Source organism: Thrips palmi, unplaced genomic scaffold (genome assembly GCF_012932325.1).
Source record: "Thrips palmi isolate BJ-2018 unplaced genomic scaffold, TpBJ-2018v1 HiC_scaffold_11, whole genome shotgun sequence".
Classification (NCBI taxonomy): domain Eukaryota; kingdom Metazoa; phylum Arthropoda; class Insecta; order Thysanoptera; family Thripidae; genus Thrips; species Thrips palmi.
In genome coordinates this window covers 5,861,503-5,889,360 of record NW_023144622.1, presented here as the reverse complement: position 1 = coordinate 5,889,360, position 27,858 = coordinate 5,861,503, and the positions used below count along the sequence as shown (strand labels likewise).

General features: G+C 51.0%; 4 protein-coding genes across 10 annotated transcripts in view; 2 read left to right on the top strand and 2 right to left on the bottom strand.

Annotated features, from left to right (window-relative positions):
• The first annotated feature begins 498 nt into the window (after nt 1–498).
• On the top strand, nt 499–19,826 carry LOC117639773 (tetratricopeptide repeat protein 28-like). The gene is given in 23 exon segments (XM_034375665.1): nt 499–813; nt 2,177–2,264; nt 10,087–10,486; nt 10,566–10,792; nt 10,866–11,070; nt 11,155–11,363; nt 11,436–11,621; nt 11,707–11,946; nt 12,029–12,307; nt 12,389–13,790; nt 13,793–14,549; nt 14,634–14,777; nt 14,872–15,065; nt 15,150–15,571; nt 15,660–15,872; nt 15,955–16,221; nt 16,327–16,536; nt 16,615–16,846; nt 16,944–17,138; nt 17,250–17,357; nt 17,443–17,768; nt 17,861–18,050; nt 18,138–19,826. Coding segments are annotated over 22 exon segments (7,782 nt in total). The 5' UTR covers nt 499–813; nt 2,177–2,240; the 3' UTR covers nt 19,490–19,826.
• Nucleotides 19,765–21,920, bottom strand: LOC117639776 (beta-lactamase-like protein 2 homolog). The gene is made up of 7 exons (XM_034375675.1): nt 21,787–21,920; nt 21,202–21,480; nt 20,963–21,128; nt 20,762–20,870; nt 20,491–20,689; nt 20,277–20,405; nt 19,765–20,190 (listed from the first exon to the last, which is right to left on the bottom strand). The coding sequence occupies exons 2-7, from the start codon at nt 21,322–21,324 to the stop codon at nt 20,059–20,061; spliced, it is 858 nt and encodes a 285-aa protein (XP_034231566.1). The 5' UTR covers nt 21,325–21,480; nt 21,787–21,920; the 3' UTR covers nt 19,765–20,058.
• Nucleotides 21,921–22,071: 151 nt separating this feature from the next.
• LOC117639775 (G2/mitotic-specific cyclin-B3) lies at nt 22,072–26,297 on the top strand. The gene is made up of 9 exons (XM_034375674.1): nt 22,072–22,204; nt 23,734–23,937; nt 24,021–24,415; nt 24,488–24,665; nt 24,738–24,968; nt 25,059–25,214; nt 25,288–25,462; nt 25,532–25,637; nt 25,711–26,297. Exons 2-9 carry the CDS (start codon nt 23,749–23,751, stop codon nt 25,760–25,762), a joined length of 1,482 nt encoding a protein of 493 aa, XP_034231565.1. The 5' UTR covers nt 22,072–22,204; nt 23,734–23,748; the 3' UTR covers nt 25,763–26,297.
• Nucleotides 26,298–26,540: 243 nt separating this feature from the next.
• LOC117639774 (sodium bicarbonate cotransporter 3) overlaps nt 26,541–27,858 on the bottom strand; it is a 35,370-nt gene continuing 34,052 nt past the window's right edge. For 6 of the 7 annotated variants that reach the window (XM_034375671.1, XM_034375667.1, XM_034375670.1 and 3 more), the window contains 2 exons: nt 27,700–27,811; nt 26,541–26,928 (listed from right to left, as the gene is read on the bottom strand). In XM_034375671.1, coding sequence (XP_034231562.1) covers nt 26,872–26,928; nt 27,700–27,811 — 169 coding nt within the window. In that variant the 3' untranslated portion in view covers nt 26,541–26,871. The remainder of the gene's footprint in view (nt 26,929–27,699; nt 27,812–27,858) is intronic. The other variant, XM_034375672.1, reaches the window with a different exon arrangement.

The window sequence follows — 27,858 nt, the reverse complement described above, 5'->3', positions numbered from 1 at the left end:
GCGCCTGTGTGTGTGTGCCGACTGGGGTCTGGCGGGCCCGGCCCGGCCCGGCCTGACGGCAGGCTGGGCTACAGGGCTGGGGTCGTAGCCACAGTGAGAGGAAACCACATTCCAAGATGGCGTCTGTGGAATGTGACCCGAGTCTCCGAGTCCGCCGTCTGCCGCTCCGCCGTGCTCCGCTGCCCGATGCTCCCGATGCCGAACGGACCCGCGGACCGGTGCCGAGTCGAGCCGGAGCCGCGATGGTGTGCAGCCGGAGCACGCCCGGAGCCGAGCCGGCCGCGCCACGCCGCGCCCCCGGAGACCGCTCGGCAGGGCTCGGCTCGGCTCTCGCTCCAGCCCAGCCGGCGCGGACCGGCCGGCCAGGGCGAGGGGCAGGGCGAGGGGGCCGTGGAGGGGGCAGTGCCGCAGGTGGGGGCGTGGAGGGGGCCGCAGACGTGATCCTGGCGGCGTTGAGTCGGGTCTCCTCGGCCTCGGCTTGCTTTTGCTTCTCTCTCTCTTCTCTTCAGTTAGTCTTAGTCGCTCCGGGGCCCTACCAGGTGCTTTCCACGGCGGTCGTGCTGCCGTCCGACCGTGAGGCTTCGCGTCGCGTCGCGTCGCAGGCTGTCTGGCTCGCTGGAACGGCCCCTGCAAGACCAGCAGCAGCAGCAGGCAGGGGAGTTCGCCCTGCGAGTGCAACAAGCCAAAGTGCGAGGACGAAGGACCAAGTGGCGCGTGTGCGCGCGTGTGTGTGTTCGAGTGAGTGTGCGCGCGTGTAGTGCATCATCACCATCATGGTCGCAGGCTGTGGCGCCGGCCCCTGGATTAACCAAGGTGATGACCGTCATCAGGGAGAAGTGGAAGTGCTGGAGTAGAGCTGGACTGGGCTGGGCGGCTGGCTGGAGTCGCTGGAGTAGACGACTGGAATGGAGCTCCGCGCGCTTGGCCGCCATCGGCTCGGCTCAGCCTTCGGCTCCTTCGCGTGGCGCGGCTCGGCTCTGGCGTGCGCGTGCTCGGCTCGTCAGCCTGCCTCGCACTGCCTCGCCTCGTCCAGCAACAGGCCGGGCCCGAGCTGGGCGGACTGGGCGGCACGGCATGGCAGGCTCGCTGGGCTGGGCTGGGCCCCAGTCCGCCTGCTGGAGATCGCCTGGACTTCTCCAGAAAACAGCTGGACTTGGCTGGAGAACCACTGGAATACCTCTGGAGCAGAGCAGCGCAAGAAAGACCAGTCGAGCTGTCATGTCTCCGCGATGAACGTCAGCGCAAGCATTAGCGCCCTTTCGGAAGGACCAAATCCATTTTCAAAAGAAAATTTGCATTCCCCAAAGCAATGTCTGTCCACTGTAAACGCAACTCGAACTGAGAACGGTGCCGAAAACAAGAACAGAAAATTTCTCCGACGCACGTGCAGAGGCCCCGTCCTGTCGTCGTCGTCGTGGTCGGCCAGGTCGGCTGCGTCCGGTGTAATCGCCTTTTCCGGCCGACGGAGCAAGCAGAGCAGGCAGCAGACTGATTCGCTGTCTCTCTCGCACCTACTCGGGACGCCCCATGAGTGCGAGAGGGACAGAGCGACGAAAACGACTCTCAGAGCAGGCGGTCCGCGAGGAATAAGGAATAACACCCTGCCAGTCGCCAAGCCGTCTTTGCCAAACGCATTCGAAGTGGGCCGATGGCGGGACCACCCTGCCAGGCCTCGTCGCCCTGTCTCTCTCGCACCCGAGCCACACGTGTGTGCGAGGGAGACAGGGTGACGAAAACGACTCGCGGCATCGGTCATTAGCTGCTGCTGATAGTCTGGCCTGGTCGAGGAAGGCGAGTGCGAAGCGCGAGGCTAGTGAGGCGTGTCTAGCGCCTGGCGGGTAGGCAGCCCAGGCGACTCGTCGGGCATTGTCCTCCTCGGCTTGGCTCGCTTTCGCGTTCGCGCTCTAGCATTCCCCGCGCGTTTCACCGCGTGGAGCCTGAGAGCACAGAGAGCCTTGAGAGCCTGGGCATGGCCTGGGCGACGAACTCGAGCTAGAGACAGAGGGGATACGAGTCTCTCCAGCTCGGACCAAGGACTACGATGGACGTCATTTCGCTAGGCGACACCAGTGTGTCGTGAAAGAGCTGTCGTTTACTCTGGGTCGCGTTTTGTTCAACTGTTACGCTGTAGGTCCAAGCAGTCTGCCTGACGCCCTGCGCCCCGTTTGTGTTGCAGGATGTGATGTGTGGGGATGAGCTGAGTGAGACGACCGCCGCAACATGCGCCTCCAGCCCACGACATGTCACAGCGCGATTTGTCAGAGGTAAGTCGTAAGTCCGAGGGGGGCAGAGCCCTGCGCGGCCCTGCCCGGCCCCGGCGGTACGGAGGGGACCTTGTCATTGAATGGGCACGGAACGGGGCCCCGTCCCAAAGCCCCGATCGCCGACCCGACGCCCCAAATGCTCTTTGCTTGTCGGCCGACCGCGTTCGGTTCGCGGCGGTTCCCGCGCACTCGCGCCAGGAATTCCCTCCCCCCTCCCTCCCTCCCTCCCTCCTTGCCGTATGGCATTCCGCGACGCCGCGCCACGCCCCCGCGCCCCTCCTCCGGGTCCTCCGGGTCCTCCGGGTCCTCCGGGAACTCCGTTGGAGCGCTGGAGAGCGCTTTTGTACAGGAAAGCCTGACCGCACCGGGCAGCCGCAAGGGTACCCACAACGGCACCCACAGGCATGCGCGCGGTTTTATGGTGGTGCTGGTGGCGAAGGGGTTGAGCCCCTGGTGAGCCCCCCCCCCTCTCAAGTCCCTGTTCAATCACAACATTCCCCCAGTACCCCCACTCCGCGGCCGGCACCTTTACAGTGGGGCCACGCTGGTTCCTCTCATGCTATCATGTCGGAATGCTTGTGATTTTACCCCTTCCCCCTCACGCCGTGTGTGTGCGTGTGCGTGCCCTGTAACGGGTTCTAGCGTACTTTATTGCCAGGTCAAACGTCATCCACAGCCTTCCAGGCTTCCTTCCAGCATCCTGCACGGCCAGGTAAGGCCTCTAGACCCTGTTTCCCTAATGAGCTCTCCGCTCTCTCTCTCTCCTCTCCCCCTTCTCTCTCTTGTCTGTTCCTCTCCCCTTCCCCAGCACACGCACGCACACACGTTCGGTCTGCGTTCACCCCGCACTGTGGTGTGACTATTATGTATTTTTCTGGGCGGGGGTGGGGTCCGAAGGGCTCGAAGCCACGGACGTTTCATTTCGGTATGCATCCTCTCGGTGGGAACTTTGGCCGTTGCCCGGCAGGTGCTTGTACTTTACGGAGAGAAAGAGAGAGACCACAAATACAATGCGGCGTCCCATTTCGGCCTTTCGGCCCTGCAGGAGGGAGAGGGAGGAGGAGGGGAGGGTCACGGGGGTCGCGGGTGGGCGTGGTGCTGGGCTGGTTGGAGAGAGGCACTGCAGACTCAGAGTCGTTTTCGTCGCTCTGTCTCTCTCCCATCCGTAGGGAAGGCCCCACGGGCGCGAGGGAGACAGAGCGACGAAAACGACTCTGAGGCGCGCGCAAACGAAGCCCCCGAATGTTCCGAATTCCGCGCACCTCTGCGAGGCTCACGAATACGTTAGCCCGGCCGCTGCGACGCTGCGACGCGGTGAAATACGGGGTACACAATAAAATGGCAAAATAAAACAAAAACAAGCAAGGGCCGAGCGCAGCGCGCGGCCGGCAGACCCGTTCGTGTTCCGGCAAAAGTGTTATTCGGGAATTCGAGGAACTCTTTTGTGTCCCCTTGGGTCCTCATTTCCCTACGACGTCCAGGCAGTGCCCCTGGGGCCCTGGCCGTCGTCACCCTGTACAATGTACACTGTAGGCCCGGTGCGCGGTGCGCGGCGTGCCCAGTGGGTGAGGTTGGCGGGCCCGGCGAGCCCGCTTGCAGGAATCCGGTGGTATCGCCCCTCCGAAACCATGCTAACTCGTCCTTCCCGCTTCCCCTTCGTGTTTTTGTTTTCCTCTGCTCGCGTGGGTTTGCGCGAATAATGATGGGCTGGTTCAAGTCCGTGTCCCCAAAAGGATGAGAGCCAAAAGGCGGGCGTCTGGGACGCGCGGCGGAGCGGCGCGGACCTCGATATCTCGATATCTCGCTCCTCGATCAAATTTCGAGCTTCGCGCCCAAATACCTCTTCAGGGAACTCCGCCCACCTCCGTGGCGACTCCTCGTACTGGTGAAGCCACTGCAGCGGGGTGGCCGCGTCTTCAATTTTTTTTGAAGGGGGAGGGGGGAGATTATTTGCCGTGCGCGACCCTCCGCGACCCTTCGGCGATCCTTTCTGCGACCCTTCCGCGACCCGTCACGTCCCGTCCCGCGCGCCGCGACCCACCCGACCCGCCGCACGGCCGCGCCAAACCACCAGCAAGACTGATTCCGAGAGTCGTTTTCGTCGCTCCGTCCCTCTCGCACTCACGGGGCGTCCCGTGCATGGGCGAGAGAGACAGACTCTCGGAATCGGTCGACGCGATGGAGGCGATGAAGGCCTGATTGGAGGATTGCTCGGAACGTCCCGGAACGTCTCGGAACGGTCATGCTGTCCATGATGAGGCCGTTGGCACCGCCAGCCAGCCAGCCAGCCAGCCAGCCGCGCGGCCAGGCCATTCCGCGCCTTTTTCATATTGCTTTTAAGGAATTTGTTGTTGTTGTCTTTATTCTTAACGTTGTTGTTGTTGCTGGCATGCGTGGCGGGCATGGTAATGTCGAGGTGGCTCCGCGCGCGGGGGCGTCGCGGCGTCGCGGCCAGCTGTTGTTGTTGTTGTTGGGCGGAGTGTGCGTATTACACCGGGAAAGATATGACGGATGCGTGTGCGTGCGGGTGGTGGTGGTGGTGTGTTCACGCCCACACACACACACGCACATGCACAAGCCGTCCCGCTCACACACACACACACAAGGTGGTCACGTACGGACCACCTTGCAGTGGTGCGGCGCGCCGTGAATTTGTATGGCAAATTGGAAAAAGACCAGACGGTGGATTCAGGACGGGGAGGTCGTTGTTGCACGTGTAACGTCGTCCACTGCTGCAGCCTTTGTTTCATAGTCCTAACGGCGTCAGGGGTCTTGACTGGAGTCACTGGCGTCTCTCGCACCTCTAGCATCGCCTTGCGTTGCAGAGTCTCGCTAGATGAAGCCGTGTTGTCGGCTCGCAGGCTCGCGGCAGGCTCCGCAGCCCCGCGCCTCAAATAGAGTGAAAGTATACGACTGCGGTGTGTGAATAGCAGGCCGAGCAGCCATGGCAGCCATGGGCAGTCATTCTTCATGGCAGCTGCGCGCCCGTCCTGCCTGTCCTGCCCGTCGCGGAGTGTGGCGGAGCGACAGGCGGACGGACGGACGGACAGACAGACAGACAGACAGACAGGCAGACATAGGCCGATATAGAAGGGTTGGTTACGCAAGGAACGGCGCATGTGGCGCAGAGCGTCGTGGCTGCGGTTCGAGGAACGGTGTCCGAGGACGCGCGAAACGCAAAGCAGTCCTGGGTGCTCGCTGAAACCACGGAGAAGCACTCCGAGACCACCAGTGGCTCCCAGTGGCTGAGACTCCCAGTGGCTGCATCTGGCTGCATGCTGCGGCGCGGCTTCTAGCGGATGCATCTCATCCCGCCGGCCAGCGGTTCCAGCGGATGCAGCGCCATGGAATGGAATGCTGTGGAAAAGGAGCGCGAGGCGTGAGGTGGAGGGGTGGGGTGGGGGAAAGGTGGGGGGGGGAGGGGGGCTCTCATACCAAACAGTAGCCGGGTACTCTCCCCCGGGTAGCTCCGGGTACCTTGCATTCCTGCCCTCTGGCTCTGCTCTTTTTCATCCTTTTGTTGGGGTCGACGTCGACCTTGCCCCGCCCCGCCCCGCCCCGCCCGTTGGATCAGCGTCAGCCCTTTCATTTGGAGCAGCAGGAACACGCCAGCGGAGCGGACGCCGCCCTTTCCGTATCGCGCCTCCCGCCTCAGCCATTCGTCGCTCTGTCTCTCTCGCACTCACGGGCCGTCCCCTGAGGGTGCGAGAGAGACAGAGCGACGAGTATTGTTGCCTTGCACTGCGAGCGATAATTGCTGGAGGGGCTCCTCGGGGCGTCGTTCGGCCCGTGCAACAGGTGCGGCCCTCTGTCTCTCTCGCACTCATTATGCGCGTTCGACGGACGGGGATGGACTGACAGACGGACGGGCAGAGAGGTGTGTTTTGGAGGGGCTCTCCTTGTTACTGCATCGCCTGCAATGAATGCAGGGCACGTTGCCTACCCACGCTGAGAGGGCCTACACTGGGGGCGCGCTCCAGCTTGAGAGGCAAGCCGAGTCTTCGCTAGGCCGCGGTGCCGCGGTGCAGCCCGCAGCTTGTTGGTCCAGGCCGCCATGTCGATTCCGCCTTCCGCGTCGACGCTCTGTCTCTCTCGCACTGCCGCGGCACCGCGGCACGCCCCCCGAGTGCGAGAGAGACAGAGCGACGAAAGCCCGTTCGGAATCGGTCCGCTGGCTTGCGTCAAAGCCCGCCCCAGAGAGGGCCGCGCGTCGGGCCCGGGCCGCCCAAGTGCCTCAAGTTGATGACCGTGGCCAGGTTGGCCCGGTCCAGGTCCGGCGGTCCGGCGGTCCGGTCCGTGGCCCCGTGTATTGGCTGCGCCGGGCTGCGCCTTCGCTGGGCACCGGCCGGGCTGCGGTAATACTCTCCGAGCAATAAACTCGAGCTTCTCTCCCAAATAAGCTGATTTTTAATTTAGATTTGAGCCGGCCGGTCGGGCAGAAGGTTGCGCGCCGCGGCCGCCGTGCTGCCGCTGCTGCTGCCGGGGCCGAGGGCTAGATTTATGTGGTGTGAGTGATAAGTGTGCAGAGCGGGGCGTGGCGGGGCGCGGCGGGGCGGGGCGGGGCGTGGTGGAGGCCCATCCGCAATTACAGGCGGTCGTGGTCAGCCGATGGATCGAGATGTATGCCGAGGCTCGGCCTGCCTGCCTGCCGGCCTGCCGGCCTGCCTGCGCCAGCATTCCTCCCCGAAGTAATATTACTCGTGAGTTTTGATTGGGGGAGAGAGAAAGAGAGAATTCACATCGTCATATTTTTCTGATCTCGACAAGAGCGCGCATTGGCCGCGTCCCGGCGGCGCTGGCGGCACACTGGGGCGAGGGAAGGCTGCATTCCGCGTTGATGGCGGCGAGTGCGAGCGGGACCACGCCGCGCCACGCCGGGCCACGCGGCTACGTGCTCTAGAATCTAGCAACAGTGTGCATAGTCCCGGACGCTGCCTCCCCCTAGAACAGCACGTGCATGAGCGCGGTCGTGAACGTGCTAGCGTCAGGCGTGAGTACCGCGGCACACTGTAGTCTCTAGATTAGACAAAATTCTTCACTTTCGTCGATAAATCGACTAACAATGCAGCCGCTGCACGATGTAAACGACCCGCCGAACTCCAACTTGGCGAAAGGTTCGACGCCCCCGCGGTGACAGTCCGGCGGTGTGTACAAAAGGAGGAAGCAGAGCGACGCCCTCGTATGGAAAGTCATGCGGCGTGATTATGATTGCTTGTGGGAAGCTGGCGGGGCTGGCAGGGCTGGCAGCCCGGCCTGCCGCTAATGTGACCAGCGAGACCGGGAGACAATGGCGTGAAAATCACCCTCGTCTCCTTCCTCGCCGCTCTCTGTCTCTCTCTTTCTCTCCTGCGTTTTCTTACTCCCGACGAAATAAGGGGATGGACCGAAGTTGCCTCGTCACCTGATTCCAAAGCACCAAAACCACGGCACTTCTTTCTCCGCGCGTTGGGCTGCCGACCCCGTTGAAACAAAACAGTGTAGGGTCGGCGGCGAGGAGTCGTGGGGCTTTCGGACTCCACGGCGGCGTCCTCAGAGGGAATGTTTCGAGCGCCGGGACCTGAACGCGCTGTGCTGTGCGAGGCGGCTTGCTTGGCGGAGGCGGGCTGGCGGAGACCTCGACGCGCGACCGGACGAGAGTCCAAGGGACCGAGGGTGCCGCCGCGCCGCAGGTGCACGCGAGTCGCACGCACCTCGGTGCGAAAAACACGGAGTGCTTGAGGGCGAGCGCGCCGACGACGCCCGGCCCGGCCGACCACCCACGCCCTCCGGGCTCTGGGACACTCGCTCAGGGACCGTCCGTAAAAGAGCAGCTGAAAAACCGCGGCGTGGCCGGTGTAACGCTCACCGTTCGCCATATTTATTTTTTTAAGATTTTTTTTTTGCCAAGTTGGCACTGCCCCCTAATGAAGGTCGCGGGGGTGGCATTACTGGACTCTTTTTTTCCTTTTCCGCGAACGGCCGTCCAGCGGCCAGTAATGAGAGACGCTAATGACAGAGGGTAACACACAATTACACTCGAGGTGTACAGTGTACCCACGGAGGTACGGCCGGTAAGGACGGCCCGAGCAACGAGAGCGCGGGCGGAGGCTGCGCGCGCGTTACCCTAGCCCCCCCCCTCCATTCCCCCCTCTCTCTTCTCTTTCCCCTTTTTATTTTTAAACCAAAAGAACTCCTTACTTTTCCGCTGTGGTTTGCGTCGCGCGGCGGAGGCGGGTGTACCTGCAACACGAACAGCGTCGCGACGGTCAAAACGGTGTTTTTCTTTTTCTCGTTATGTCCTTTATTTTTTTAAATGACCGTCTTACCAATTATTTTGTATTTTTCGGGGCCGGCCCGGTGGGCGCTCGGTGTCCGCCTTACCTCGTAGGATTGGGGGCGTCGTTTTGTTTCCTTTCGCAAGTAAAAAAAAAGTAAAATAAAAAAAGAAAGATGGAGAGATAAAGCCAGGGTGGCGCTTTACCTGGCCGGCCGGCCGATTCGGCAGGACCCATAGCAGGACCACGATGATTAGGGTTATTTTATGGGCAAAGTAGAGCCGCGCTGCGCCGAGGCGCCGAGGCGAACCAGGCCCTGGCGGACCAGACCCTGGCCGCGGCCGCCCTGTGAGGCGTTTCCTGGTTGGGTCCCTGGGCCTAGCCAGCCTAGCCAGCCTAGCCCGGCCAGGCACCGCTACTGCCAATTTGGCGGAAGGACCTGCCTGGAGGACCTGTTTGTCTTTGGGCCGGCCAGCAGGCTGTCTCTCTCGCACCCCTGCGGAACTTCCCACGAGTGCGAGAGAGATGGAGCGACGACAGCCACTGCTTGTGCTTGGAACAGACGAGATTTAAGTATATATTTTTTTGATCGTGGCGTTCTACGTGCCTCCAGTCCCGGACGCCCTCGGGGTCCTGGTGGTCCTGGTGGACGACGACGGCGTGCTCCTGCTCCGCGCATACCTTGATCGCCCCGAACGTCCCCACAGTGGCGGCGTCTCGGGCGTCCCCGGCGCCGCGGTGTCGGCGTGGCGGGGCGGCCGCCTGCGTCGGGACTTGTGTTAGGGGCGTTCCGACGGAAGTCGTCAAAGCTGGGCCGCGTCGCCGCCAGTCCGGTCGCCGCAGAGGTGGCAGGAAATATGTAATTTCGACCCCCTTCCCCTCCCCCTTCCCCCCGAGGGCTCTCCCTGCCGGCTTCCGCCATGCGTTACGAATGCTGCAATTTTCAGCTGTTTTCTTGCCCCTTGCGCCGGGCAGTCCGGCAGTGCAGGTTGCCGACGGAGAGGTCGTAGCGCGGCCCTTAGCTGGCCCCTGGCCCTTGGCCCCTGCCCTGGACGCGGCGGCCAGCCCTTCGCTTCCTGCGGGCGTGGCCGAGCAGCCGAGCCGAGGCAGAGCAAGAAAAACAACAGCGAAACGAACCGACCGACCACTGTAAAATTAGGAAAGCCAGGCGGATATGTACTCAGGTGCTGCTGCGGCGCTGCGGCCTCGATGGCGGGGCGCTGCGTTTCTGCGTTGCGACGCGTTGCGTTATGCACCTGCACTCTGGAGGGGCCCAACGGGTCTGGCGGTCTCGTGACGACTCGATGCTGCCAATCTCGCGGCCCGCCACCCCACCCCGCCCCACCCCGCCCCGCGAGAGGCGAGCCGCCAAAAAGCTTTTCCTTGTATCGAGTTAGTGCGAATTCCTCATTTTATGACGTGCCCTTTCGGACGAGCTGCGATGTCCATCTCCGTCCATCTCCTCTGACTGCCCCCTCCCCCGTCCCCCTACCCGCCCAAATGCAAGTCCTCTAGAACGGGGTTCTGCGACGCAGGCGGTCTAAGTTGGCGCTTTCTTTCTGCTGCAGGTGGAACCAGAGGGGGAGCTGCCCGCGGCCAGCCGCACCCTCTTCCTGGAGCTGGTGCGACAGAGCAACGCCGCGTGCCAGGCCAGGGACTTCCCCAAGGCCGTGGCGCTGTACTCTGAGGGCCTCCAGCTCGACCCCAACAACCATGTGCTCTACTCCAACCGCTCGGCGGCGCGCCTCAAGATGGGCCAGTTCGCCCTGGCGCTGCAGGACGCGGCGCGCGCCACGGAGCTCAACCCCAAGTGGCCCAAGGCCTACTACCGGCAGGGCGTCGCCCTGCAGTGCCTCGGCAGGCACGGCGACGCCCTGGCCGCCTTCAGCTCGGGCCTAGCGCAGGACCCCAGGTCCTCGCAGCTGCTGGCCGGACTCATGGAATGCTCGGTCAAGAGCCCGCTCCGAGGTCAGTCTCTTGCCCCCTTGGCATGTGCTGGTGTCCTGAGAATTATGATTTTTTTAATCTGGGTAATTGTTTGATGCAGCGAAACTTGAGCCAACGTTCAATCAGCTGGAGGCTATGAGCCTCGACAAAAGTCCCTTTGTCATCATTTCTGTTGTCGGTCAAGAACTGCTAGGCGCAGGCCACTATTCTGCTGCCGTTGTTGTTCTGGAGGCCGCATTACGGATTGGCTCATGTAGCTTGAAGCTTAGAGGCTCTGTATTTTCAGCCCTGTCCTCTGCCTATTGGGCGCTCAATTCATTAGACAAGGTAAGTGTATTCTCATTCATTTTCAGTCGGTGGAAAATTTGTTCCGTATTCTTAATATTTATTTCTTCCTCAGGCAATTAACTACATGCAACAAGATTTGACGGTAGCTAAGAGTCTTGGGGACATAGCTGGGGAGTGCCGAGCTCATGGTAATTTAGGTTCAGCATATTTTAGTCAAGGTTCATTTAAAGAAGCTTTAACATCGCACCGGTATCAACTTGTCCTTGCAATGAAGTGCAAGGATTCTCAAGCTGCAGCCTCAGCTCTTACTAGTCTAGGTAAGTTTTCTGGAACTTATTCCTGTGTGTGAGTGCTTATTCTTTTTCTCTTAAATTTATTGTTTGCTTTAAAATTTTTTACAGGACACGTTTATACTGCTATTGGAGACTATCCAAATGCTCTTGCATCCCACAAGCAATGTGTACAACTTGTAAAACAAATGGGTGATAAATTGCAAGAGGCTAGAGAAATTGGTAATGTGGGAGCAGTTTATTTAGCAATGGGAGAATTTGAAAGTGCAGTTGATTGCCATACACAACACCTCAGACTTGCTAGAAGATTGGGTAACCAGGTAAGCCAAGGATAAATTTGTTAAAAATTTAGTTCAAAAATTTAGATGAGCTAACATTATTATTTTTTTCAGGTTGAAGAGGCCCGTGCATATAGCAATTTAGGATCATCTCATCACTATCGACGAAACTTTTCTCAAGCAATCGCCTTTCATGAGAATGTGCTAAGAATAGCTCAGGAATTGGGTGATCGTGCCATAGAGGCCAGAGCATATGCAGGCTTAGGTCATGCTGCTCGTTGTGCTGGTGATTATCAACAGGTGTGTATAAATTGAAATTTCATGACTTTTAATTTGGCTTTCTTTTTGTTATTCTGCTAATAATTCTTTGTTTTCCCTTTCTAAGGCTAAACGTTGGCATGAAAGGCAGCTAGATATGGCTTTATCAACTAGAGACAAAATGGGTGAAGGTAGAGCATGCTCCAATTTGGGCATAGTCTATCAATTATTGGGTGATAATGATGCGGCTCTCAAATTGCACCAAGCGCATCTAAGTATAGCAAGAATACTTCAAGATAAAGCTGGTATGGGTCGTGCCTATGGAAACATTGGCAATGCATACAGTGATCTGGGATTTTATGAGCAGGTATGTTGGTCTAGAATAAGGCTAATATATTTTCATTATATATTTATTTTTAGGTTCTAATTGTTTTCTGATTTGGCTACAGGCAATAAAATATCATAAACAAGAGTTGACAATTTCCAAAGAAGTTAATGACAGAAGTTCAGAAGCATCTACTCATGGGAACTTAGCAGTGGCGTATCAGGCATTAGGTGCTCATGAAATGGCCCTGCTTCATTACCGAGCTCATTTAAACATAGCTCGTGAATTGAAAGATTCTGCTGGTGAGGCTTGTGCCTTGCTTAATTTAGGTAACTGTTTAAGCTCAAGGGCTGAATTTGCCCAAGCTGTTCCGTACTATGACAACTACCTCATGTTATCCCAGGTAATATTTTAAGACGACGGAAATGGTTTCAATCTGCTGTACACATATTCATGTATTAATTTTCTCACTTATATATTTCAGGAACTCCATGACATTGAAGGAGAAGCTAAAGCTTGTCATTTCTTGGGTTATGCCCACTATTGTCTTGGAAATTTTCGTGAAGCAGTACGATACTATGACCAAGATTTAGCCCTTGCCAAAGATTTACAAGATAAAATGAATATGGGCCGAGCTTATTGCAATCTTGGCTTAGCTCACCTAGCCCTTGGAAACCTAGATACTGCTTTGGAGTGCCAAAAATACTTTTTAGCTATAGCTCACATGACGAAGCACTTGCCAGGGAAATTCCGTGCTCTTGGCAATATTGGCGATGTTTTAATCCGCACAGGGGATGTTGGAGAGGCACTGAAAATGTACCAGAGGCAACTTTCTATTGCGAGACAAGGAAATGATCGGGGATTAGAAGCTGCAGCCTATGGTGCATTAGGTCTGGGACACCGCCTCTTGAGATGTTTCGATAAGGCTCTGGGGTACCACACCCAGGAGCTGACTCTTCGTCAAGAAATGAGTGACTTGAAGGGTGAGTGCCGAGCACATGGGCACCTGGGAGCTGTGCATATGTCTTTAGGAAACTATACCAATGCAATCAAGTGTTACCAAGAACAGTTAGAACGTGCCAAAGAGCTAAGAGACAGTGCTGTAGAGGCTCAAGCTTTGGGCAATTTGGGAATAGCACGATTAAATATGGGCCATTATGAAGATGCCATTGGGTACTTGGAACAACAGCTAGCTACTTTGCAGCAACTTTCTGCTCCAACATCATTACTAGACAAGGGTCGTGCTTTTGGAAACCTGGGTGATTGCTATGATGCTTTAGGTGATTTTGAAGAAGCTGTGAAATGCCACGAGCAACATCTTTCCATAGCTCTCAAGCTGAAGAGTGCCAGGGATCAAGAAAGAGCATACAGAGGACTAGGTCATTCTCATAAAAGCCTAGGAAACCTTCAACAAGCATTGGTTTGCCTGGAGAAACGGCTAGTTGTTGCTCATGAACTCAGCAGTGCAGAGGCAAAGGCTGCTGCTTACGGAGAGTTAGGCCATATCCACAATACTCTAGGAAATTATGAACAAGCTATTTCTTGTCTAGAACATCAACTTGCTATTGCTAGAGATTTAAAAGATAAAGTTCTTGAAGCGGAAGCTTCCTCTGGACTTGGGAAAGTCTATCAGCAAATGGGTGACTATGTCACCGCTCTCCGTTATCATCAGATGGACTTGGACATAGCCGAAGAACTGGGACTGGCTGCTCTGCAAGGAAGAGCTTATGGGAATATTGGAACAGTGCACGAATCTTTAGGAAACCTTCAAGAAGCCATAAGGTACCAAGAGCAGCATTTATCGGTGGCCGCCCAGACTAATGACAAATTGGCCAAAACTGTGGCATGCAGCTGTCTGGGGCGTATCCACCATGCCCTGGGCAACACTCACAGGCTGTGGCATACCTGCAGCAGGGGCTGCAAATGGCAGCACATCTTGGCAGAAGAGAAGAAGAGGCAAGAATCAGGCACCGCCTTGGACTTGCCCTGTGGGGACATGGCGATTTGGAAGGTGCTCAAACGCAGCTGGAGCAGGCGGCTCATCTCCTTGAAGCCATAAGGAGAGAAGCTCGTGGGTCCAGTGACTACAAGCTGTCACTATTTGAACTTCAGACAGCATCTTACCAGGCCTTGCAGAGGGTGTTAGTGACCATGGGCCGTCCTGAAGAAGCTCTTCTGGTTGCGGAAAGAGGGCGGACAAGAGCGTTTGTCGACCTTCTGCTGGAAAGACAGGGCTTTGCTTCTCAAGCTGCGCCAAAGTCAAACCACAATTCCGTAATATCAATAGTTCAGCCGTCAGGAAAAGGCACTCACTCAGCAACAGAAGCACTTACGGCTGCTGCCATTGCATCAGCGAGAGTTGATGATAGTACACCCACATCGGTAGAACAACTGGTCGACATAGTCAACAGGCAAAAGGCATCTGTGCTTTATTATTCCCTGGCTGCAGGGTTCTTGTATGCTTGGTTTATTGTCCCTGGAAAAGGTATAGTTAAGTTCCACCAAGTAGCAATAAGTGAAGTGGAGGTGGGTCCTGATAGCAGCCCAGAAGAAACACTCAATGCCTCTGGATCTTTAGTAGAACATTACGTCCAAAGTGTTCGTGAAAGCTTGGGAGTAGAGCTTCAAGCGTCGAATGTGTCAAGGTAAGACAAATACAGCTACTTTTCATGCAATTTTTTTTCAAATAATCTCCAAACTGTGGTCTTGACAATGATTTTCTGTTGCAGTAACTGTGATCTGGATGATCCCGACTCCGCTGATGTTTGGTCTCAGCATCTGGAAGATGTTGGAGATCGTGCAAGCTTCATGCGCATGGTCAACAGAAATCATATTTTCAACTCCAGTAACTACAGCCTCAGTAGTTTATTCAGGTGTGCATCACATATTTTTTTTAAATACAAAAATATTGTTTTAATTTCTCTTAAAAATCTAACAAGCAAAAATTTATTTTCTGTCTCTCTCTAGCCTTGGTAGTGTTGGTGGCAGTGTTGCCAGTGGGCCAGCCTCTCGCCCCGGCAGCACCCGCAGCACTCGCTCGCGCCGGCCCGCGGTGGCACAGTGGCAGGGACCTTCTTGCCTTGCTGCTTTGTACCAGCTCCTCATTGCTCCCTTCGAAGACTGCTTGCCTTCCACTGCAGCCAAATCTTCATCAAGCTCGAGTAAGACTATTTCTTCTCCTGCATGAGTGTTGCCACATTGTTCCTATCAATTGTATTTAAACTCATTATTTCTTTTGTGTGCAGCCAAGGGAAGTAATTATGGTCGACGTGAAATTCTTCTAGTCCTTGAGGGCGATCTGAATCTTGTGCCCTTCCCTGTTTTGAAACCAAATGGTGGTATGACCACTGTCAGTGATTCTGGAAGTAACAGCGACGGAAATGGAGTCTCCACAGAATACATGTGTGAGCGCTTCAGTCTTCTGGTAGTGCCTTCCCTCACAGCTCTTAGGGCCAACCAAAGGTCTGCTAGGGCAGCCATGCTGGCTGCTAACAAAAACAATGATGGACAACAGAGCTCAAACAATGTGACTGCCCTTGTTGTTGGAAATCCTCGTCTGCCCAGCTGTATTACTGAACAGTGGGGTTGGGGAGACATTCCTTATGCTGAGCAAGAGGCTGCCATGGTTGCTGAAATGCTGCAGTCCACTGCTCTAATTGGGACACAGGTATGAAGCTTTATTCTAAGTATACTAAAAAATCTAAATATATTTTTGATTTTAAATAATAAGTAAAAATAATTTTGTTTTTTTAAAGGCCAATAAGGAATCAGTATTGCAAAAGATGAGTAGTGCTGAGTGTGTGCACTTAGCTACGCATGTATCATGGAAACTGTCAGCAGTAGTACTCTCTCCTGGTGAAGTCTTGGATTCTCAACCTTCCAAGCCAGGGAGTGGAAGGTTCTTCCCCAGCGGTCAGTCAACTGGCTCAGAGGGCAGCCAAGAGGCCTGTGATGAAGAAAGCTCTGAGGTAAGCTGCATTCAAATTCAATCAATAAATTAATTAATTCATTGAGTGACCAATGAATAATTTACAACTTCAATTTTTCCAGTTGTCATCCACTTTGGAGCTGCCCCCTATGTCAGAATTTTTACTGACCGCTGCAGACCTGCTGAGCCTTCGTCTTACAGCGAGGCTTGTGGTTGTTAGTTCATGCCACACTCGGGACCAGCATGGCTGGGCAAGTGCAGATGGTGTACTGGGTCTAACACGTGCCCTTCTTGCTGCTGGAGCTCAGTGTGTCCTGGTATCCTTGTGGCCTGTTCCGGACACTGCCACCAAAATACTGCTTCGTGCTTTCTACTCAGCTTTACTGCAGGTATGTTTCCTGCTTTACAGGAAGTGTAACAGCAAAAATTCCATCAAAATAAAAAAAAATTTCTCATCTTAAATCCTAAAAAATTAAATGTTGAATTTTTTTTAGGGTTCTAGAGTTAGCAAGGCATTGGCAGAAGCAATGCAGACTGTCCAGCATACTAAGCACTTTGGCCATCCTGCCAATTGGGCTGGATTTGTGTTGGTTGGTGCTGATGTCAGGCTGTCGAACAAAGTTGCTCTGATGGGGCAAGCTTTGTGCGAGCTTTTGAAAACACCTGATAAATGCCGGGATGCTCTTAGAGTGACATTACATTTGGTAAAGAGACTCTACTACATTTGTTCACCAGCTTGACATGTATAGCAGTCATCTCATGATTTTATCATTATCTTTCAGGTTGAGAAATCACTGCAGCGTATTCACAGAGGACAAAAGAACGCCATGTATACTACTCAAAAGTCAATTGAAAACAAAGTGGGATCAGTCAGTGGTTGGAAAGATCTCCTTATGTCTGTTGGGTTCCGGTTTGAACCAGCAGCGAATGGAATCCCATCATCCGTCTTCTTCCCTCAAAGTGACCCTGAGGAACGTCTCACACAGTGTAGTGCTAGTTTACAGGCACTTTTAGGTATAATTTAATTCATTAGAAAGAAATTTCATTCATTCATTTCAAATTTATCACAAAGAATTGATTTAATAAATATGCATTTGATTTTTTTTTCTAGGTCTTACTGGAACTTCCTTGTCAGCCCTTTCTAAATTAATGTCAAATGTAGAAGTGGCTGACGACATCATTAGTGTTGTGCGACAGGTTATAGGACAATTTAGCATGAAGAACATTGAGGCAGAGAGCATAGAGGTGCCAATCGGAGTTAAGCTTTGGCAGGTTCCTGGTTGCCATGAACTACTGGCTTCTTTAGGTGAGTTGCTTCTCTGCTGCCATGGCATTTTACACGTTACATCCCTTATTTTTGTATGCTCTCTGCAGAAAGTTTGGGCAGCCGTTTAATAAAACATTTCTCTGTTGCTAGGTTTTGACCTAATGGAAGTTGGTGCTGACGAAGTTACACTGCGCACCGGTAAACTAGCCAATCGTCGCAACATCCAATTTGTCCTTCAAGCTTTGTTGGCCCTCTTTGGTAAATTTTAAAACTTTCAGCAAAACTCACTTTTCTAGTTTATTTAAATTGTTCTAATTTTTAAAAAATTCTGTATTTTTTGCAGACACTCAAGAAGCACCCAAGAATTTGAGCGTGGACTCCTCCAGCTCGCTGGAGAGCCTCAACTCTCTGGACGCCGGAGGCGAGGACGACCTGCTGGAAGGGTCCAGCCCCACCAACGTGTCTGGAAGCGTGCCGGACCATCCGGCTCTGCTGCCACATGCACCCCCGGTCCCTGCCCGGCCCAGGCCTCTGCCGCCGCCGGGCCACCGGTCCACGGTGACGGCCTTCACCAGCTACGTGAGGAGGCGAGGGGAGCCCGACGGCCGCACCGCCAACGCCGGCGAGAACGCTGCGTCCTCCGTCACCTCCGTGGCTGCGATCACCAAGGTGCGTCCACGACTCGTCTCGTCTCGTCAACGCCGCATTGATTTCTCACACCTTGGGATGTGATAACAATTTTGTATTGTCTTTTTGTGCAGCCCCTCATCAGTGGTGCATCCTCCTCAAGCAGCAACAGCCGCTTGCTGATCGGGCGTCCGGGCGGGGGTGGTGAGAGTGACGCCGCCTTCACTCCAAGTCCACCTGTTGCTGACCTCAGTGCCTGCGTCGCAACACTCACTCTTGCTCATCAGAACAGGATTCGCACCCTTTACAGCAACAATAATGACGGTAAGAAGAGCTACAAAACAAAAGCAGCTGCTCTCAACCCTAATTTGTTGTATTATTACTCATTGCCCCCTTGTTTCCCCCAACCAGGCTCGTCTCCAATTGGTGATGGAGCAGGCACTTCAACCTTGCCCCTTGCTGTCGCTTATCACCACCGAAGACCGGATTCTTCTAGTTCGGCTAGTTCTGCCACAGACTGGGAAGGAAATGGACATAGCACGGTTCTAAGACGAGTTGGTAATGTGGCAGCCAACCTGCCTCCTCTTCCACCCTTACCGACAACTCGCCAGCCACCTCCACCGCCTCCACCAATGGTCGACCCGCTCCATCCTCTGACTCCTCTAATGTACAACAGTGCCCTTGGCTTCGATTCCCCAAGTTCGGACTCAGAATTTGGATCCAATGTCCATACTAAGGCTCACTCCACCCCTAAGTCTACATATCGAGGAATGAGATCTCGACAGAGCAGCAATGCGATTGCTCAGGGAAGTCAGAACTCTTTGCCTGATAGGCTTAGTGTTTCAACAGAGTTAGGCAAGAACATTGAATCGAGAAAACCCATGCTTTCACTAGCCCCAGATGATGATGTAGTTATTCCCAGTGAAGCCTCTGCACTATTTTTCCAAAGTCAAGTTAAAGAACAACCAGATGGCCAGAAGAAGTCTTGCGTTCCTTCTGCAGATCCATCTAGACCAGGTGCTGGTATGCAGGACCAAATAATGGCCTCACAGTTAAGGCATCTCAGCAGGGAATTGACACCCACCATTTCAGATGTTTATCATGAGAGAAACCTTGGCTTAGGCTTAGCTCCACCCCTCTCTCAACTTTTGACTGCTCGTAATCTGCAAGAATCGTTGAGAGAAACTGATGATGGTCTAGATAAATTGGGCTTGATAACTTCTACTATATCTGAAGAAAATTCTAGTTGTAGCAGCAAAACTACTGAAGGGTCTACCAAAACAAAACCCTGGCTTTCTTCTGCTGCACTTCAAAGATTCTACCATACTGAGGGCAGTGAACTCCTTAATGGGGACCGAGAAAATAAAGCTCGATCAAATGGTTCTCCATGCAGTGAGCTCAGTCGACGTGATGAAGGAGATGGTCGGTCTATTGCTGATTCCCAATGTAGTGCTGGCAGCTATAAGAAAACTTGCAACATGAACAGCATTCCCCATCGATCCAAAGGCAGCTCAGGGTGCTTCTATAGCCAAGACAAAGAGGAAACTAAAGAGGAATGTGCCAGACCTATAGTGCCAGTCTCTGTCGCAGATCAAGGCATACAACAAGGATCTAGTATTCCTGTAGTCCCAATGCCCCGCATGAGATCCTCCAAGCATCACCCCCCTCCTCCTCCACCTCCAATACCCAATGGCAGGAAGGCTTTCCCTGGAGGCTTTATTCCTATGTCTCAACAAACATCATCTGCTCCGTCCAAATGCTAAGTTTTGATTGAACTGAAGTCCCCTTGTGAGTGCCAATTCCAGTTTAACATGTAACAGTTTGGTTTTCATTTTTCTCCTGATTGATACCAACTGTTCTGTTAAGATTAGCTATTCTTAATGAAATACGACCCATCTACCTGAGTCAAAGTTAGTATAGTAATTAAATTGTCTGTGATATGAATTATAAATTTCTCTTCATAATGGTAATATGTGTAAATATAACTATTTTTATAAAATCAAGGAAAGAAAATGAATCATATATTGTATTGTACATATAGCTGAAACTTGTGTATTAATGTACAGCATAGAAATAAATTCATGTTAACATATTGACAAACATCTGTCCAGTTGCTTAGCATTGCCTTGAACCTCACCACCCAACTTTCACAGATGTGACATAGAAAAAATACATCTTTCTCACCCGACACCATAAATAGAAAAATATTTATAAAACTGAGTAAAATTATGATAAAATATATACCAAATCTAACAACTTATCTTTTAAAAATGGAAATTTGAAAGGAATCTCAAAAGCACTGTGATTTACTACACACCAACATTGGTTTATCTTACAAGCTCGATTCCAATTTACGATACTGCCAACCATCTCCTGATGATATTACTTTACCTTCCTTCACAAGTTTCTCCAGGTGGTGGGTTACATTTATAGAAGCTGCATAGTGGAGATTTTCATTCACATCCTGCAAAAAGATTTAAAAAATGTAAGCTTAGCTCCAGTAAAATTAAGAGTAAAGCTCAAAAGTGTGAATGTTTCTGAAATACATACCACATAAATAATCTTGACTATCTCTAAAGCGCTGAATATTTTATCAGGATTGTCACAAAGAACTTTTAAAACTTGAGCTTCACGAGCATTTCTATGGTCAATGTAATATGTTATTTTCTTCACTGGATCCTAAGACAAGATACACAATAGGTAAAACAAACCGCAACACAAGCATTAGGAGGTCAATAAAATGAAAAGGGGAAATAAAACTTACTTCAACAACTGGACCATGTCCAGGGAAGATCACAGTTGGCTTCATACCAACCATAAGGCTTAAGGACCTCATGTATTCATATAAATCCTCAAATACAGCAGTACCTTCACCTAAGACATTATCTCCACTGAACATTTGGCCAGTGGTAGGCGAAAAAAGTACTATGTGGTCTGTGGTGTGCCCAGGTGTATGGCAGACCCTACACAATACAGAAAAGAGTTATTATACAAACATTGAGCAAAATAATGATTTTGGAAGCAGAAATACATACTTGAAGGTAGCATTTTCAGTCTTAAACTCATGGCCATCTTTTAAAAATTTTAATGGGATCCCTTCTTGCTCATCGCCATCAGTTCGAGGATACTTCCACACAGAAACATCTGTTTCAGGAAAAGATTAACTCAAATCAATTAATTTTGCCCATTATGTATTGATAAAGGAAACATTAACAGCTTTCAAGCACTCCATTTACCTGCATTAACATGCTTCAAGACTTCTTTGACGCCTCCAATGTGATCATGGTGCCAGTGAGTGATGATGATATGTTCCAAATCAACATCTTCTTCCTTCAATACTTTCTGCAGATTCTGAATATATTCAGGTTTATTTTCATCCCCCGCATCAAGGAGGATCCGTCTGAAGAAGATCAAAGGGAATTAATAACATGGTTTAAACATGTTTGCATACTTTAAATATTAGAACATAATTACCTTTTCCACTTCCTAAGAGGTAAGTGTTAGTTCCTTGTAATTCCATCATTCCTGGATTCATTCCCAGAATACGAATAACTCCTTCACACAGTCGTGAAATGGGTGGAATGACAGCTCTGGCCATTGCGAATGAGTGAATATCACCAATGCAGGTGGGAAAAAATGTTCTTTGTCTTTCTTTCTCTTTCTCTCTCGTGATGGTTCAGAGGGTCTGTGTGCACGACGAGGCTTGATAAGAATCAGGCGGGTTCAAGGTGCGTTGAGTACAGCAGCACCTAACCTGTAAACCATTGATGATAGTGAATGTGCCGGTGAAAAATACTGAGATGGAATAAAAGCAGTAAAAATTAATAAACAATAACGAGGAAGTATTGAAACAGTCATGACAATGTGCACAAATAGCAGGAAATACAGTTTCACTTTGGCAAACAATGATTGACGTGTTGACAGCCCGACTAGTACAGTACTACGCAGCACCACACACATTGAAATAACCGTAAAAACATTCGAATAAAGTTTGTTTAACTAAAGGCGGAATGCCCGTCAAAATTACAAACTAAAAAGACCAAGAAAAAATTGTTATTACCTTCAAACATCGTCTGCTACACTTCTCATTCAAACAGCTTCACATTTTTACCGCACGGTGGCGCTGTAGCGTTTGTTGTTTGATTTCCGGGAGAACCAACCCCGTAAAAATTTAGTACTTATGAATCTTAATCAAACAAAACTCCTTTGATTTTCAAAAAATACTTTTTGAGACAAACAATTGAATTTAAATCGAGTTTATGTATGCCATTGATCAGTTTGCTTTACATTTTAATCTTACTGGTCAGTTTCGTGTGTTGGCAGTGCTTTTTAGAAAAAAAAAGAGCAAAAAAATCACAAGAGGAAGGCGTCGCTCCGCAGCCAATCAGATCGCGAGCCAACCGTCACACAGCTGCATTTGAAACAGCGTCAACTGGAGAACAACACGGCTCTCGTTAACGGTCTCCAGTGAAATCTGTGTAAGTCACCCTCCTGTCTCTTATCTCTTTGACATTTATGGAACTGCCGGGTTCGTTGGGAGGAAAAGTTCACGATTCCATCCTATATCAAACGTTTTCTCGAGTCCGGAAACTTGTGTGCCGGTACACTGTTCCGGCCTAGCACTCGTTTACCCGCGGCTTGGATTATTTTATCATCTCGCTTTGCCTCGTTGTTTTCGAGCACCGCTGGTTAGCCCCTGGACCATTCGCCTCTCTTAGGGGCTCTCGTTTTGCCGAATTTGACTGTTGAGCTTTGGTTGGGCCCAAGGGGGTGTGAGGGCCTGCTGGTTCCCTCCATTTTTGTGTAGGTTACTAGAACACCAGTTTTCGCGCTTTACCTGTATGAAACTCAGTCTTGCAGCTCGAGTAATCCGTCGTGCCATTCTTTTAGAGCCTGGCTTTCCCATCGCTTAGCTGTGGTTTAACTTTTCGACTTGGCGCGTTTTGATCTCGTGGCGGGTGCGGTGGCATGGGCCTATGTTTTGGTCCTACGTTTCGGCTTGCTTCTTTGTAGTGGTGGCCGGTACGGTACACCGCTTCAAATTCAGTTTCGGTTTCATTACTGTTCTAAGCCTGGTGCCCATTTTAAGTCTGGTTTATGTTTAGTTCACTTGATTTCGTAGTTGTTAGTCCGGCTTGTATGATCATCTATCTTCCTTTGCAAAGCTTTGTTTGCATGTTCTCTTTGAAAATTCTCTAGTTTTTATCTACTTCTAAACATCTGAGTTAAATACTCTTTGATGCTTCATTGCAGTTTATGGTTAGTGTGGGATGTGTTCAGTCTATTAGTTTCTGTACACTTAAGTGCCCTATTGTGATATCATTTCCTTTGGGTTATGTAGCAGTCTTGCTTTGGCTCCCTTGATTTTCCTCATCCTCATGGTTTTGCGCCACATTAGTTGCGTATTGTTTGGGTTTGCCCTGTGCTGTTAGGCTTTCTTCGTTGGTCTGATTTTCTTCCGAAACTGTAGCGCTGCTTTGGTAGCGCTGTGATTAGGGGGCCTTACTGCAGCAGCCCATGCTAAACTCATCCTTCAGGGTGCCATATGTCCATGGAGGGGTGGGGATGGGGAGGGTAGCTCTGGGGTGTGGTTGAGGCAGGGAGGGGGGTACAGGGTGTGGTGGGGGAAGGATGCCAGCAAGTCTGGACACGCTCAGCTTGTCCTTCTGCTTGGCTGAGGTGTTTAGTTGGAGTGCAGCCTCGGTCAGCAACAGTTGGGGCCTTCTGCCTTCAGCATGGTCAACAAGTCTTTGATAAGAAATGTTTCAGCTAAATTTCGTGGATATACTTGTTGTGGATTATCAGCTGCCATTATTACTGCTAAATTCTGTTATGATTCTATCAAACCTGCTATGGTATGTAGCTGGCTTGGGCTTCCACTTGTGATAATGTTTGACAGTTGGTGTCTCTCCTCTGGTGTGCTACTTGTTGCTTGTGCCAAGTTCAGGCATCAAATTTGGTTATTTTTGTTTCTTTCTAGCTTCAACCCTATTTTCTTTTGTTTCAGCGAGGCACTGTAACAATGCCTCCCACACGGTCTAGTTCTCTCCAGTGGCAGCCCAACAGCAATGCCGGGACTAACGGTGTTGGTACTCGTGCTAAGCGTACCACGATGAGCGTCCTGGGAGAGAACCAGGCTGTGGGCAAGCGGAAGGCTGAATCTCCCCTCAAGAAAGCTACTAAGCGATCTGCCTTTGGTGACATCACTAATGTGAGTATTTTGAAGAGGATGAAATTGTTAAATTAGATAAGCTGCATAGCTAAGTTTTTTAATGTGTCTTAACATCTTCCCAGGCTATTGGTAAGTCAGCTAATGACACCAAAAATGTTCTGAAGAATGTTGCCAACACCAAGGCCTTCAGCAAGTTCAAGGACAAGAAGCCTGTTGAAGATAAGAAGGAAGTTTCCATCAGGCAGCCTACCAAGAGGGTCTCTGCAGAGAAGCCCTCCATCAAGACAGTCGTTCCAACAAGGCAGGCACTGTCTCGCTCTACTAGCAATCCTCTGGCAACCCGCAAAGCTACAGCTGCTACTGCTTTAGAAACAAGCATTTCGAAGCCAAAAGCTACTGCGGCGGCAAAACCTGCACCTAAGGAGCCAGTGAGGCAGTCAGCACGTTTATCTGCCCGTCTTAGTTTGACCAATGAATCTAGTGAGAATTCTTTGTACGTCTCTGCTCTTGACATCAAGTAAGTTAAACTAAAAGTTAATTTGAACTTTTTCTGTTCCTTAGCCTGTTGCTAAATTCTTGTTTTTTACAGTCCTGATGAAACTTCCAACCAAGGCCCTGAGGTTGAACCTTGTCCTGAAGTGAAAGAGGAAGCTCCTGTTTCCAAACTACCTGCTGGTGTTGAGGACTATGACGCTGAATGTGCCAATGACCCTTTTGCTGTTTCTGAGTACGCCATGGACATTTTTGAGTACCTGAAGAGTAGAGAGGTGTGTTCCTGTCTTGAGCTTGTGTAGTGTGCTTTACTGCAGTAATTTCATTCGACAAAATTGAACTTTCAGCCCATGTTCAAAATTGATGACTACATGGACAAGCAGATTGATTTGACAAGGTTCATGCGGTCTCTGCTCATTGACTGGATGGTTGAAGTCCAGGAGAACTTTGAACTCAATCATGAGACCCTGTACCTTGGAGTCAAGATTGTTGACATTTATCTTTCCAAAGTCACTGTCAGTAAACAAACCCTTCAGCTTGTTGGAGCTGCTGCCATGTTCATTGCCAGCAAGTACGATGTAAGTTCATTCATGACCATGGTTGTCCATCTTTCCCTGTGCATTTTTAATCCTGACCCTTTCACTTACGCTTGCCACTTTCTTTTTTAGGAAAGAGTACCTCCTCTTGTTGAAGATCTCACTTACATTTGTGACGGAGCGTATACTCATGATCAACTGATTGCAATGGAAGCAAGCATCTTGAGAGTGATTGGCTTTGACCTTAGCATGCCCCTCTCCTACAGATTTTTGCGACGTTATGCTAGGGTAAGCTTTGGCTCTTGACTTCCTATTTGATTCAGCTCAATGTGGTACGGAAATCTAATGACTGTGTTTGCAGTGTGCCAAAATCGCCATGCCTCAGCTCACATTGGCCCGGTACATTTTGGAGTTGTCCTTGTTGGAGTACAGTATGGTGACTCTATCAGACTCCAAACTTGCTGCTGGCGCCCTCCTGCTTTCTCTGAAAATGCAGAACCTTGGTGGCTGGACCCCAACCCTAGAGTACTATTCTGGTAAGTGTTATACTCCTACCTTGGTTTGATTTGATTTTGCATGTTGATTTTAACTGAAACTTCTTGCAGGCTACAAATTGGAGGACATCCATGATATTTGCCATCAGTTGAATGACATGCTTCATAAAAAGCCCAAGACTGCTGTCCAAACAGTTCGCAACAAATATTCTCACAAGTGAGTAAATTTATCTTAGCTATTCTCTTGACTAGTTATTTTGAAGTTTTATGACACATTTTCTTTTTCTTAGGGTGTTCTTTGAAGTGGCCACCATTCCCCTTGTGGATGATCTTAAGTTATAAGAAATTGTAATTATGATGATGCTTTCATATCAGGAGATTTTAAAGCTGATCTTTTATGAAATTTGTAAAGACGTAATTTTTAAACACAATTTTTGATGTTTTTCTTTTTTGAATATTTAATTTACTCTTTTAGTCCTGAAGTGAGCAATTGATATCACTCGTGTGATAAGTTTTAAGACTTGAACAAACCTGTTACCCATGGTAGCATTAAGTGTATATATGTAAGCTGTTCTCAATTTTAATTCTTGAGCACAAATATAAGTTGTCTGTTATAGGCTTTGTACATTTTTGCATGATTTTTGCCACTCCGAAGCTTTAAATTTAATCAATCCTTTGACGAATTGGGGAAGAATGTACATCATGATTGTTGATAATGTGTGAGATTTTATTGCTATTTATTCATGATATTGTGATTGCTTTGCACTTACCAGTATTAATCAAAATTTCAAGGGGGAAACCTCAAATTGAAGACCCACCCTTGTTGGGATTGTTTATTTCCAATTGGTGAAATGAATTTTATCTCCTCTTTCCTATATTTTCTATAGTTTATTACCCTTGATATATCCCTCACTAAGCTAAACTTACACTTTGTATGCACCATTTCCTGTAAATGCGAGCTGTACTCATGACATTTTACCCACTATGATCCCAGTGCAAAGCACTCTATGTTGCATGTGACTTTGTGAATAGTGTGTTGTTAGCTTTGTTTTAAATCATCAATAAAGTGTTCTCTATAAAATTGTGTGTGGATTTATAAGGCAATCCTGATTCTCAAACATACAAGGAGCACAATTTGTACATATATTTTCGATGCATATTAAAATAAACTTCACAATTATCGTACAAGCGAGTAACAATCTGTTGGCACTGTCTTCAAAACGATTTAAGGCCGCCTTGATTCACAAATTCATGTAGGTGACCAGCGTACCACTTAAATTACACCGCCGAATACACTTGAAATAAAATTAAATTGATCTTACAAGGCTGAACAAGGGGCCAGTGGGGCCCAGGGTGCATGATGCTAATACTAGGGGGTGGGACTGACACCAGGCCACGTCGTGGAGCGCCCAGACCGTGGACGTTTCTGTCGATTGCGAGTTGTGGCCTTCTTACACCGAGGTCTCGGTTCCGTTCATGTTTCTTCCGGCTCTGGGTCCGTAGTTAACCTGGTGGAGGCGAACAGCATTTTAGAATGACGTCTGAAACACAGACTGGGCTCTAAGAGGAGAAGAGCCCCCAGGCAGCTACAGTGGATGGGTGTTGGGTGGGTTGCCTACCCAGCAGGCATAATCGCAGTGCACTTATCAACTTTGGCGTGCCTAGTCGAAGCGGAAGAAAAATAAAGGAAACAACAAAATCAAAACAAACGGTGCTGGAGAAAAAAATCAAATAAAAACAACAACAACGAAATAAACTGGCGGTCAGAACAGCAGCCGTCCTAGCTGCGGAGTCCTAGACTCTCACGAGTAGGAGGGGCTGCCAAGCGAGCGCCTTGGGGAGGGTCAGCAGGCCGGCACACTACAAAGACGAGACCGGGCGAGTACACAACAACGACCTCCATGCTGACGGTACCGTGCAAAAACAAATGACGCTACTGCGACCACGAGCGACGCTACGGGATGGCGGGCGAGACTACGGCCACGCAGACAGCGCGGAGCACGTGCTGCGGGGTGGAGCACAAGCCAAGGGGTTCCGGGACGGGGCTGGGATAGGGCAGGGGCAGGTCCGGCTACTCACTGAGGTAGGAGGGAGGGAGGTCAGTTTGCAGAGCGTGGAGCGTGGGCGGCCTAGAACTCTCACACTGGCGCCGCGGGGCCCCCCGACCCCGGCCCTGGTTCTGTGACGAGCACCATGTCCTTGGCCCCCGCGGGGGTGCCAGACGGAGCCAGGGGCGGAGCCTGGGGGGCCTTGGGGGGTAGGGAATCCGAACCGCCCACCTTAATGGTGATCCCTTCGTCCTCGTCGTCCTCCTCCGCCATCGTAGACAGTCTTTTGTTCTCTTCGTCCAGCAGCGCGTCCTTCTTGTTGCCGCGCTTCTTAGATTTGCTGCTGCAAAACGGAAAATCCAAGTCCATCGTGTTTTTGGCGGGAAAGTG